Source organism: Camellia sinensis, chromosome 1, assembly GCF_055761805.1.
Source record: "Camellia sinensis isolate YWXY chromosome 1, ASM5576180v1, whole genome shotgun sequence".
NCBI classification, from domain to species: Eukaryota; Viridiplantae; Streptophyta; class Magnoliopsida; order Ericales; family Theaceae; genus Camellia; species Camellia sinensis.
In genome coordinates, this window is record NC_138961.1 from 48,829,757 (window position 1) to 48,843,018 (window position 13,262).

The 13,262-nt window shown below is 33.2% G+C and overlaps 1 protein-coding gene across 1 annotated transcript; it reads right to left on the reverse strand.

Annotated features, from left to right (window-relative positions):
- Positions 1-11,961: 11,961 nt before the first annotated feature.
- On the reverse strand, positions 11,962-12,855 carry LOC145795441 (L10-interacting MYB domain-containing protein-like). Its single transcript, XM_082879784.1, has 2 exons — positions 12,724-12,855; positions 11,962-12,591 (listed from the first exon to the last, which is right to left on the reverse strand). Exons 1-2 carry the CDS (start codon positions 12,853-12,855, stop codon positions 11,962-11,964), a joined length of 762 nt encoding a protein of 253 aa, XP_082735910.1.
- Between the last annotated feature and the right edge of the window lie 407 nt (positions 12,856-13,262).

The following is a 13,262-nucleotide window of genomic DNA, read 5'->3' on the forward strand; positions in this document are numbered from 1 at the left end:
GAACAGGGTTAAAGGTTGTATGAGCTTTTTTTTTTTTTTTTTGTGGAATTAAGTTGAATGAGCTTGTTTATTTTAATGGGATTGGATTAAGTTATTTGAGTTAGGTTTTTGTGAATCACAGTTTTGTTGTTATTTTTTTTTCCCTAAATCGCTTTGCTCCAACCCATGCACACCCCTAACTTAACAGATGGACACTGCATATTGAGTTGTGGGTGTTGGAAAAATAGTTTTTTGGTGAGTTTAATGGGAAAATGTACCAAATTAGGTACTAAATAATCAACTTCCATTAATAAAATAACTTTTTCAAAATTTAAAGTGAAGAAAATGACAAAATTACAGTTTTTATATTCATAAGGGCAAAAATGACAATTACACAGCAAAAAACTATTTTACAGCTTATTTACCAAGCATTACTCTGCTGCTTAAATCTATAATCTCACAGCTACACCAAACAAGTTACCAGTTTATGCTCACAGTTGTAAGCTTTAATCTGTTAAGGTATAATTTATAATCACTTCCTCACAACTCTACCAAACAGGGCTAAAGCCACGTCTGGCTTTTTCATCAAATGCCCAAACGCAGCTGCAAACCATATGCGAAATTACCTTTAAGGACAAAATATTAAAAATGGTGATTCTACTCACACCACTACTTTACCTCTTTATACCTTTCATATGAGTTTTTTTTTTTCTCCCAATTTTATCCATATGCGAAATTACCTTTAAGGACAAAACACTAAAATTAAATATATTTTGTTATCTCCTTACACCCCTTAGTCTTCAATCCATACTCCTATTTTTCCTTTCTTAATTTTTCTTTTCTCCTACACATCTCTTTTCAAAAAGTGAGAATCATAGTATTTTGATAATTAAATAAAGCAATACATGAAGAAACGGTGACGAAGAACTGTCAAAAAAGTGAAATTATGAGTTTTTATTTATTTATTTGGTAGGTTTTTGTTTCGTTTTTTTGGACTTTCGTTCGACTTTCGTTCGGTGGTTCGAAATCGAACAAAACAAAATAGTCCGACATCACATTGCCGAACAAAAAATATAAGTCTGGTAACCAACTACCGAATAAAAGATACATTTCCGGTAAACTCAAACTGAATTTTTAAAATTTGTTTAGCTTCTCATTACCATGTATTTTCATTTTCATTTTTTTTATTTTTTTTATTTTTTTCCTAAAAGAATTATACTTATATTCATTGCAACAATGCAAGTACTACAATATTAGTGGACTCTAGTCATGAATTCATTACAGACGAGGTTTGTTAAGTTTTTTTATGAATACGATTTTTCTTATTTTTAATTTGTATTGAGTTTTATTAATAATTTGACGTATAAATGTATTTATTATCTTTAGATTTTTCGTAGTCATGAAACATTAATTAAATGGGCTTCTGGCGTTGGGAAGAAGATTGGATTTGTCATTGTTATAAAGACATCAGATATGAGAAATAATGGTAGAAAACCAAGACTTATACTTGCTTGTAAAAGAAGTGGTTACTATAGAGACAACAGGAAGATCAAAGGGGAACGATTAAGGTTGACAAGTTTTAAAAAGTGTAGATATTTATTTCTATTAAAGGGGAAAAAATTACTTACAAATTACCAAGACGAATTGTGATAATATGTTTGATTGATGGATGCAAACAATGATAGTTTTTATGGATACTTTATGGATATTCGTACACTTGATGTTTTTATGAACAATTTTTATGAATACTTTTTATGTATGATTTTATGGATTCGTGTTTGATTTATGAATTTTTTTATGGATGCTTCGAGGAAAAAGTAAATCTTTCAATATACAACGATGGGAGCTTAGACAACTCTATTATAGTTTGGCAACATGACACTAGGGTAATCTCATTTGTGTAACAATGTATCACTGAACATGTACTTCACAAGTAGCCCAAATTAATTTATTATTATCATCTAATTGGACAACAACATAATGTAGGGGAAAAAAATATTATCCGGTAACATGGCACTGGAATAATTCAAATTGATTAGTATTGTATTACCGAACAGGCCCATCACAAATTAAAAAATCATTGTTTGGAAGAAGGTGTCTCTGTAAATGTATATCAACAAAATGCTAAAGAGATCTATTTTTTTCGATAGCATAATACCAGAATAATGTAAACTGTTTAGCACTGTGTTGCCAAAATTAGCGGTATAAAGAGATGAAATAGTTAATTTAGGGTTAGTTTTGGTAATATATTAGAGGTGTAATGAGAATTACATTTTTTTTAGCGGTGTAATGAGATGGAGGGTGTCAAGAGATTAAATAGTAGTGTAAGTAGAATCACCCTTTAAAAAAAAAAGATAAATTACAAATACACCCCCTGAGGTTTGCTTAAAATACGAATTGCTACATGTGGTTTGGAAAATTACAAATACCTCCCTGTTAGAATTTTTATTTAACATAATTAATTGAAAAAAGTGAAAATTTTAACTGTTCACCTACAAAATAATAAAATTATCTGAATTATTAATTGAAATAAAATTTTAACATTATTAAAAACTGTTAATTAACCTGATGATTTATTAATAAAAAAACCTATTTGTTATGAAATTAGAAACCTTATGAGGCATAATGTAATTTTTAAAATTACAGGAGATAATTTGTAATTTAAGTAAATCTCAGGGGGTTTTGTAAATTACCCTTAAAAAAATTATTTTATCTATAATATCAAGTTGGGTTGAGATTTTGTATTCATTCAATATATTTGACTTAGGTTTGGGATAAAGAGTTATGGTCTAATCCTACTGAGTCTGGCCATTTATAAAATATTTATTATAATTTTATATTATTTTTGTTATAAAATAAATATAAAAGACAAAAAAGTATATATACATAGATTTTTGGGTAAATTATAAATACGCCTCATGAGATTTGTTTAAAATACGAATTGTCACTTGTGGTTTGGAAAATTACAAATACCTCTCTGTCAGAATTTTTTATTTAACATAATTAATTGAAAAAGTGAAATTTCTAACTGTTCACCTATACAATAATAAAATTATCTGAATTATTAATTGAAATAAAATTTTAATATTATTAAAAACTGTTAATTAACTTGATGATTTATTAATAAAATGACCTATTTGTTATGAAATTAGAAACTTTAGGAGGCATAATGTAATTTCTAGAACCACATGGGATAATTTGTAATTTAAGTAAATCTCAGGTGGTGTGTTTGTAATTTACCCTAGATTTTTCTTTCTAAAACTTCAATTAAAATATTTGTTAAAGATATGGGCGCTTGGCACAAAGTCCAACTTTAAATTTCTTTTGTCTAAAACTTTATGCGCTAAACTATTCAATCTATAAGGACATCGTTAAGTTTATAAGGACAGTCTCAACCATCTTTATCTGTTAAAATTGATCATTTCTCACTTCATTTTCTCTCCTTTCTCTCCAACTGCTCCAACATCTTCTCTTTTTTCATCTTTTCTCTTCACCACCATCGGTGTTGATTCCTTTGTGCAGATCTACCGCCAATCCATTCGCCATCACCCACCGTCCTGATGACTATGTCGTTATCACCAACCCTACATTCTCTGTGCTTGACTGATGGAGAACAAAGATATAAATAAAATTTTACAAACCCTAGCGTTATGTTTGATTGGAGATTTGGGAAGGAATTTGGAAAAAGAAAGGGAAAAGGTAGGTGAAATATGAATAAAATATATCTATATTTCACCTAGTTTCACACACCTTTTTCTTTTTTCTTTTTGCAAATCTCTCAACCAAACACAGCGTAGGGGAAATAACTTCTAAGACTACACAAATAAAATTGTTCACTCATGTGTGTTCTTCATGTTCAATTAATTGATAAAGTTTTTTGTCATGTGCTCAATTAATGATCGTTTGAAGTTCTTCGTTATTTTCTGATCCATTGATGGAGAATTGGTTCGATTGAAATCCTAGGGTCCCCAATAAGTGAAATCCTAATATACAAAGTGTCCCTTGAACTTGAAGAAGATGAGGCTTTCTCTCTTCAGATTCACAAACACCTCTTTCTATCTCTTGCTTATCAATGGCTTCGAAAACTCTTTCTCACACTCCATCCTCAACTCTCAGCTCTCACTCATTCCTTTTTCACTGAACCCACACCAACCAATCTCTTTTTACCTCAATCGATTTTTGTCTCATTCTCTCGTACCTCTTACTGCATCTCTAGTCACTTACATTGGTGAGTGAGGTCTTTGAGCTGCCGAAGTCGGTCTCTGTTTATATGAAGAAGGAGATCAATGATTGTTTCTTCGCATTTTGCCATAACTAATCACGATTTTGGTGCTTTTGAGCTTTGCTTTTCTCTTTGCTTGAATTTCAATAGATAGGAAAAAAATGTTTAGAGAATTTCAACAGATTAAAAAAATAACTTTAGTGAATTTCAACAAATAAGAAAAATAGACTTGGTGAATTTTAACAAATAAGAAAATTAGGCTTGATGAATTTCAATAGATAGGGAAAATATACTGGGTGAATTTCAACATATAGAAAAAAATAGGCTTGGTGAATTTCAATAGATAGGGAAAATAAGCTTGGTGAATTTCAACAAATAGAAAAAAAAAATTTACTGAATTTCAACAGATAGATATAAATTTGAACAAATAGGTTCAAAAAATTAAACAATAAAAAAATATTTGAACATATAGTTAAAATAAAAATTTGAACAGATAGGTGGTGATGTCCTTTAACAAATGTCCTTTTGACCAATAAATTTTCAACAAATGTCCTTATGCCCCAATAGTTTCACCATTGTCCTTCAAGACTTATAATGATAAGAATATAAATTTATCACAAATTTTCTCAAAATCATATTTATTTATCATTGAATTTTGTTACCGTTCTAAATCCAAATAATAATTAAAAGGTCCAAACAATTTAATATCCATTCAAAATAATTAAAAAAAAATTTATAGCTCATATCTTGAGTTAGGTGGGTGAGTTTTGGATTTGAATTTTTTTTTTTTTCAGATTGGGATTGAAATGGTTAGATTAGGTCCGATGTTAGACCGAACCAAACTTGAAATAACAGGTATTCTTTTATTAAATAGTGCAAACCCGTCCCAAACCCAATTAGCGTGAGGTTTATCCACCCCTAATTATATGTAGTATTACAAAAATAAGATTTAAACATAGAAGTTTTACTTCTAACTATCCCACTGGCCAAACTAAACTATCCACTACACAATGTAAAAACCCAGAAGTTGTAAACTATTTAGTAGACTAGTGTAAATGTAGTATTCTAAAATTTTCTTCATCGCTCAAGCGATGGATTGGTCACTTGAGTGTTCTAACGAGTTTTCCAGTACTTTTGCAGGTCTGTGATTCTAAGAGTTGTTGATGTTCGCTAGAGCGCAAGGTTAGTCGCTCAAGCGGTCTACCTTGTTCGTTCTGAACTTCTAAGAGTTTGCATTCTTCGTTCAAGCGATCTGTCCGAATTCAACATCTATAAAATTCACTTTTGGTCACATCTAGATCACTTTTCTCTCTCCCTTCTCTCTCCTTCTACCATTTTTGAGCTTCCAAGCTCTTCATGCCTTGGTTTCATCTACTCTACTCATCTTTGACCCATAGTTATTTCGACCAAAACGTAAAGGGTCGCAAGGGCTTCATTTTAATCTAAGCAAATCGTGTTTTTATCACCGTAGAAATTTTGGCTTTCTCCTCATCTCTTCAAGAGGTGGGGATTTCTTTGTTCCTTTTCAATACCTCGGTTACAAATAGACATGGGGTAGATTTTATTACATAAAAAGCATGTTTATTATGAATTTTCAAAAAGCATGTAAGAGAGATATAGGGTTTGATAATGTGGGATTTCTAATTGTTAATTGGCAATTGTTTTGGTTAATTGGAGAGTAGTTTTACGTATTTATGTTGAAGAAGGGAAAAAGCCCTAATTTTAATATTATTAGCTTAACAATTTGATAAGGAGGAAAGTTAAACAAGGGTTGTGTTTTATTTGTTATGGCTTGTGTAAATGTGTTAATTGTTAAATTGAAGAGTTAACCATGATAATGGGACAAATTGGGATTGATTATGTTGAAGGGAAATCGGGTTGTGGCTTTGACATCATAGATGTGGATTTTAATGTAATGTAGAAATTTGTTTTGGAAAGAAAATGAAATTGTAACCTTTTGTAAATTGAGAATGAACTTGAGGTTAGATTTTGAAATCTTTAAATATTGTTATTATTGTGTTTGTTGTTGAACTTAAGGTCTTGTGAGAATCGGATTATCATATTACGTGTATTTAATACATATGTTTAGAGGTTTTGTCCTTAGTTATCAGTGGAAGATGACATTGTGATGTTGAAAAGTTAATGTGTATGTAATACACTCGGATTATTTATGCTTGTGGTATATTGTGATGGGAAATGTATATGCACTGAGAATGAGATGTACCATTACCTTCTAGCTAGCGCTTGGAGAAATTGATTGCGCTTAGAATAAGAGGTACCAGTACTTTTCAACTAGCACCTAGAGAACTTGGCAGATGTACCATACCTTCCAGCGGATGTTTGGTAAATTGGTAGAGGTTCCATTCTTTTCTAGTTGGTGACTGGTAAATTGGCTTGAGTATTGGAAAGATGTATCCTTGACTTATCGTGCTTGAAGCAGGTAGAGCGTTGTTAGGTTTCTCGTTATCATCTCGGTTCTATTTATGTGTATTATGCATAGTGATGATTATTTTATCGAGGTGGTCAATTGTCTTATATGGTTATGTAGGGAGCATTTTATATGTATTATCTTCATGTTCGTTTGGGATGTTTTTATTTGGAAACGTATTTGCAATAGGTGTAAGTTTGGGAATTTGGGGGAAACTGAATTGGGATTAGTGGATTTATTTCGGAAGCCCGTCATCGTCAGGCAAATTTAAAAGAAATTTAAAAGAAAAAGGTAACAAGAAGAAAGAAAAGCTATTGGTTTATGTTGTTGGATAAATTGAACGATTTTGAGAAAAGTACCTATGTAAGTATCTCTTTGAGTATAATCTGTCTATGATATGACATAAAACATTCATGATCATAACTATTTGTATGTTGTTATTGTTTAGGATCATGTTGGGATCCCTACTGGACTTTATGTTCATCCTACGTTGCTAATCTTTTTTCAGGTGAATGTTGAGAAGTGGTTCAAGATCGAAGATCTTCTTTATCTGTTGGCCATGGGGCCTTTTATGTATTGGCGAAATGTCGTTGTTGTAAGAAGGTTGAACCATTTCTCTTTCACGTAATGATGTAAGCCTGCGGGCAATTTATTTAATTATATCACATGTTGTATCCATTATGTATTTTGAATAAGAGAACCCTTATTTATTTATTATGGTCAATGTTTAGAATATGTGTACATCATCTTGTAAATTGTAATATAATGACAAGTTTGATAATGTTATCCGGGAAATAAAAGTGAGGTGTTACAATAAAAACCTAGAAATTGTGAACACGTAGTTTAGGAAATTTGTTTTGATAGCACTGCACTTTTTGTATAGGGAGAATTACATTTAAGTGGGATATATAAAAATATAAAAAAATTATACAAATATGAAGTGATACAATAATTTTTCATTTGCACCCTATTACACAATAACTTGCGCTTCACATATTCTTGTAATATTTTTTCTCTCCCACTTAATTGTAATTCTGCCTTTTATATATATATATATATATAAAACATATAACCACTTTCAATGTAGTAATAATTGTCTTAATGCAACAAAATAAATGTACGACGACTTTAATATAGATTATTCGCCATCTATTAGTTATTATTAAAATTTTATTTTATAAAAATAATAACATTATACTCATATTATGCATGGTCTAATGCAAATAATTAAACTTGATATTAATATTGATATTATATAGTAATTTAAAAATATTTTTAAAATGTAGAAGAAAACTAATTAAGAGATTGTTTGGGATGTCCTAAATAAGTACACTTTTTGACTTTTTAGACTAAAAAGTTGAGGAAAAAAATATGGTTGTTTGGGATAACTTTTTGACTTTTTACGAAAAAAATTGTATTAAAAAATTGTATAAATTAGTGTATAGGAGAATATTAGGATAGAATAGGCCGTACAGTGCGATGTCCTAAGGGGTAACGTGTGCTAAGTATAGGCTAGGAGGTGGTTTCCTTCTTTTTGGGCATTAAATTGGATGGTGTTATTCAGCCCGTAGAGGCCCACCACGAGTTCCGTTTTGCTAATGGGAACCGTTTAATATGTAAAACTAGTCGAGCACTATATGCTTGTAAAAAATCACATTGATCGGATATCAATAGCTATCTGATCGGATTGGTTTTTTTTTTCAACCGTTAACTATAACATCATCCATTTTTTTATACAAAACTGATTTGATCATATAGTTAGCGATATTTGATCAACGTGATTTTTTACAAATATATAATATTCGACGGGCTCTACACATTGATCGGTTCAGATTATACAAAAGAGACTCATGATGGGCCCCCACGGGCTGAACAACACCGTGTTGTTTGTGCACTCCATTGTGCAATTTTTCCAAAAAAGTCAGCTCTGTGTCTGTGGGGACGTCAAAGTTGTTTATAATAATTTTGTGTAAAATTAATTTTTTTATATTTTTTTGGATAAAAATAGTGATAACTTTTTAACTTTTTTAGTAACTTTTTAGCTTTTTGGATTTTTTGGATATGCCAAACTAGCCCTTAGAATCAAGTAAATTTTAATTATTCACTACAATTTATTTATTATTATTATTATTTTATTGTCTTGTCATTAATTGTGTGTTCTAAAAATTAAATAACAAAAAATTTGTTGTAATATAATTAATAAAAAAACAGAAAAATAGAGTAAATTACAAAAACTTCATTTATAGTAAAACATAAATACATTATGTTATTATTGTTTTGCAATTATAGCTAGTCTTATATTAGAGTTCAACCAATGATATAGCAGATCATGCGTGTCAATTAATTTTTACTCATTTCTCCTTTTTGTAGAACTTGTAAAAAATTGTAAATATCAAAAACAAATTGTATAATGAAACATAAAAGAGAACAAAGTGGGTTGGTTTTTTGGCTTTTTTGGCTATTTTAGCCTGGGGCTAAAAGGCCTGGTTTAGGAAGGGCTTTTTGGCTTTTTGGCTTTTTGGCTTTTTGGTGAGGTGTCATCTTGTTAAATGACGAAATTGCCCTTTTCTATTTTTTTTTTATTTTTTTATTTGGGTTTGGATTTGGCAGATTTTCGGGTTTTTTTTTTTTTTTTTTTTTTCAATTTTGGCTTTTTGTTGGGAAAAATTTTTTTTTTGTTTTTTTTTTTTTTGGTTTTTTTTTTTCAATTTTTGATTTTTGTTTAAATTTATTTATTTATTTATTTTTGGATTTGGCATATTTTGGTTTTTTTTTTTTCAAATTTTTTTATGTTATCTTTCGATTTCGCGTATTTTGCTATTTTTTTTTTATTTTTGGGGGTTTGGATTTGGCTTTTTTTCTTGTGTTTATTTATTTATTTATTTTTTTATATTGGGTGTCGATCTGCCGACTTTTTAAATATGTCTTTTTTTTAATTGGTATACAATAACTTTTTTTTAATATATTTATGTGTTTCATTTATTTGTAATTTACGTCGCACATGACAATTTGTGTATTAGTTTTCTTTTTCATTTGAATTTATTTGTTTCACCTTTTTTTGTTTTTCCGAAAGCAAAATTCGTATGGATTGTTGTTTTTTAAAGTTAGGCACGTCAGCAACTGGAAGGGGTTACATTCCCGTGGCAACTCATACATATTATACATGATAATATATTTGAATACAGTCTGTTCCACGTGTGTCATTACGGGACAACCATACGAAAATTATTTCGACTACTATATATTTCCTAACATTCCGTTATTACGCATGTAACATAATTTGTCACGTATGTGAAGGCGGACCAATGCCATATGGGGGTCCTCATCTCCAACCATTAAACCATCCTCGTCATGTTCAACTTCTGGTATGGCAGTTACTATTGTCATAGCCTCTTCCTCGTCACAGATTGGCTGAACAGTTGTTGGGTTACCTGTGTTTCGCCGTATATAATTATGTAATGCCATTGACGCACCTACTAACTGAACTTGCACATTTACAAAGTGATACCGAGGCATGTCTCGAATAAACCCCCATCGATTTTTCCAGGTACCGAAAGTGCGTTCCACCACACTGCGTAAGGACGAGTGCACTTTGTTAAATAATTCCCTTGGCGTGTTTGCCATCGCGTTCCGTGCAATACGCCGGAATTCTTGTTGGTGGTAACGGTGGCCTTTGAATGGTGCTAAGTAACCAATCCGGTTTGCATAGCCAGAATCGACAAGATAATATTTGCCTGCAGATATGACGACAATGTATGCCACCAAAACGAATATTCTGCGTCATTTTCATATAACGATTTGTCAGGAAAAAATTATTTGTTAACAAACCTAATAACATGACCATGTGTTACCTTCGTCAGGATGTGGGAAGGGGACATTGTCATTTGTTAGTATCTCGTTGAATATGCGACTATCATGCATACTTCCTTCCCATCCGCAAGAAATGAATATGAAACACATGTCGAAATCGACAGCGGCCATTATATTTTGCGTGTGACAGTATTTCCTACCGAAATATGTTGCCGCATCTGGCCCCGTAACCCATGCACTGACATGTGTTCCGTCTATTGCGCCAATGCAGTCCTGCAAACATGGATAAATTGTTAATAACAAGTGTTTCCTTCTTGCCAAGCGTCAAGTGCAGTTAATAACAAAAACAAAATATATTTTCTTGATTTATATGTCAATCAGGTATTTCCGTCTAGAAGTACCTTGAACGGTAGGTATTTCCGTCTAGACCGCACGTATGGATGTATACGATGCTGACTGTATGTGGGCCGGTAATGAACAACTGTGAACTCTTTCATGGAAGTTAATACGTTATGCACGTGCCTCGACACAGTCTCCCCGGAATGTTGGAACTGTTCTTGGATTTCCCGATTTTGCTTCCCTTTCAACACATGAATAAACATCGCAACGCTTTCTTCAACAGCTAAGCCATGTGGACGTTGCGGGACTTGTAACCCAAAATCATTTACTAATGTCTCACACAATGCGGCAAAAACTTCCTTCGGCATGCAAACATTTTCCTCAAATCAACCCATATGCCCCGCATATAGTTCGCATATCCATGCATTCCCGGTTAGTATAGAAGTGCGACACGGCGTTTTATTCATGTGTTTCTCGTACCATTCTGTCGCCCACTGACATGCTTGTACAAATGTGCAATTCTGTTCTTGTTGCACCTGGACCGCCATTTGATTAAGCATTTCCGTTATCTCATCATGGTTGCTTCCATCCCAGGGATTCATCGCGTCTTCGTTCATGCGAAACCTACAAAAGTGGCAGCCTTTCATTCAGTTGGCACGTGAATCATTGACTTAAATTATTTTCAAGTTTGCAATTAAAAAATTCCGAGAATGTTTTTAATCAAAGCAATGCCGTCACAAATGTCATATGGAACGCATGCTCATATGAATTGCACAAAAAATCAAGATGTTCAACTTATGCTTTACAGGGGGGTCATGGTGGTAACAACCACAAAAGTAGCCAGCAAACTACACTAAAGTTTGAACTTCAGACATATAGGCATTCACAAGCGTGCAAGTAAAACGTAATTCCCTGTCTCAAACGTAGGCACACAAAATATTAAAACACAAACATCCCATTCATTTCCCAAAAACGAAGCACAACCATGCTTCCGGTCCGTCAACCCATACACTTACCTAAAACCTGTTGCTGCCCGTAGCTAGGAAGAAAAAAACAAAAACGACATAATGAAAACATTCACACAGCACCATCCTGTTTTAGTACATTGCCAACAATACCATAAGTCTACATTTTAAAAAGGAAGACAAGGAGATGTTTCTTAAACACTCGTAACACCGCTACATCACATCCGGCGACCCCCAAACAGGTTTGCAAAAGGCGCCGACGCAGTACACTGGAGCTGTTTCTGTGTAAGCCATCCAATGATGTGGTCGTCATTAGGCTGGCACATCATGATCTCCCGGTAATCAGCGTTATCCATAAGTGTGGAGGCGAAGTGGAATAACAGCGTACCAATCATGGATGGAATACTGCTCAGCTTATGCATGCACTCGGAAATAGTGTACAACGATTTGTTGCCTGTGAGGTGCCTCACCGTGACCTGTTGATTCTTCGAACGAACCACATCTGTCATTCTGTCCATGCTTTCCGCAATAACAGACGCACCACTTGTTGCCTTCTTCGACTTTGAAACACTTGTTGACGGCGTCTTTCTCCGTTTTGGCTTTTCAATCGGAACATGCTCGAGTGAAGAATCGGAATCCACGTCCTGTACTCCTGCGGGTATCGGATCAGCAAATGGCTGCGCTCCCAAACTACGCACTAAATCAGATGAGGCCTCATCAGCTTCAGGGAGGATCTCTCCCAGGGTCCAATGGTGCTTCCCAGTAGCTGATGCCCCCATGAAAACCGTCTCCATCAAGTCACGGTGTTGCAAAGTTTTTTTCCTGAACTTCGCACACACCTTGTTGATCTGCAGAAATGTAGATGTACAAAAGAGGCAGACGTTATATTTCATATAAATAAATTGCAGTGCAGTTAAATGAAGAACTAAAAAATGTACTTGTAAATGACAGATATGAAACTTGTTTGTACATGTACTTACTGATTCCATCTTGTCCCACCACTCGTCAGGTGCCTGAAACAAACCGGTGTCATAGTCAAAGCCTATCCCGGACACTCCCTTACTTGAATCCATCAACTTTGTCCACGCCTGCCACTCTTTTTTCAAGCTCATGTACTGATTCTTCAACTGTTTTAGTCCATGTTTTTTTCTAGTTTTTCTCTCAAATTTCCTTGACAACGACTTGTACCCTGCCTGGCTGAGGACTAAGAATGGGCGATTTCCTTTACTAATCTCATTTGCGATCAACTGGAGGAAAACTCGGACTGAGTTACTGTCCCATGAGGCCTTGTGGCTTAACTGATTTTGTGTCTCTTCAAGGCTGCTTGACTTGTCACTGACAATGCCTTTGCTTTTCGAGTGGTTACGCGGCGAAGTACGTGTGGAAGCCATTACTAATGTACGGTTACAAAAGATTACCATCACAAATTTGGTTGTTACATACACACGCATAAGCCAATGACACATTATTAACAACAAACAGACATGAATGATGCTAAAGTTAAATTTGCATATACCCA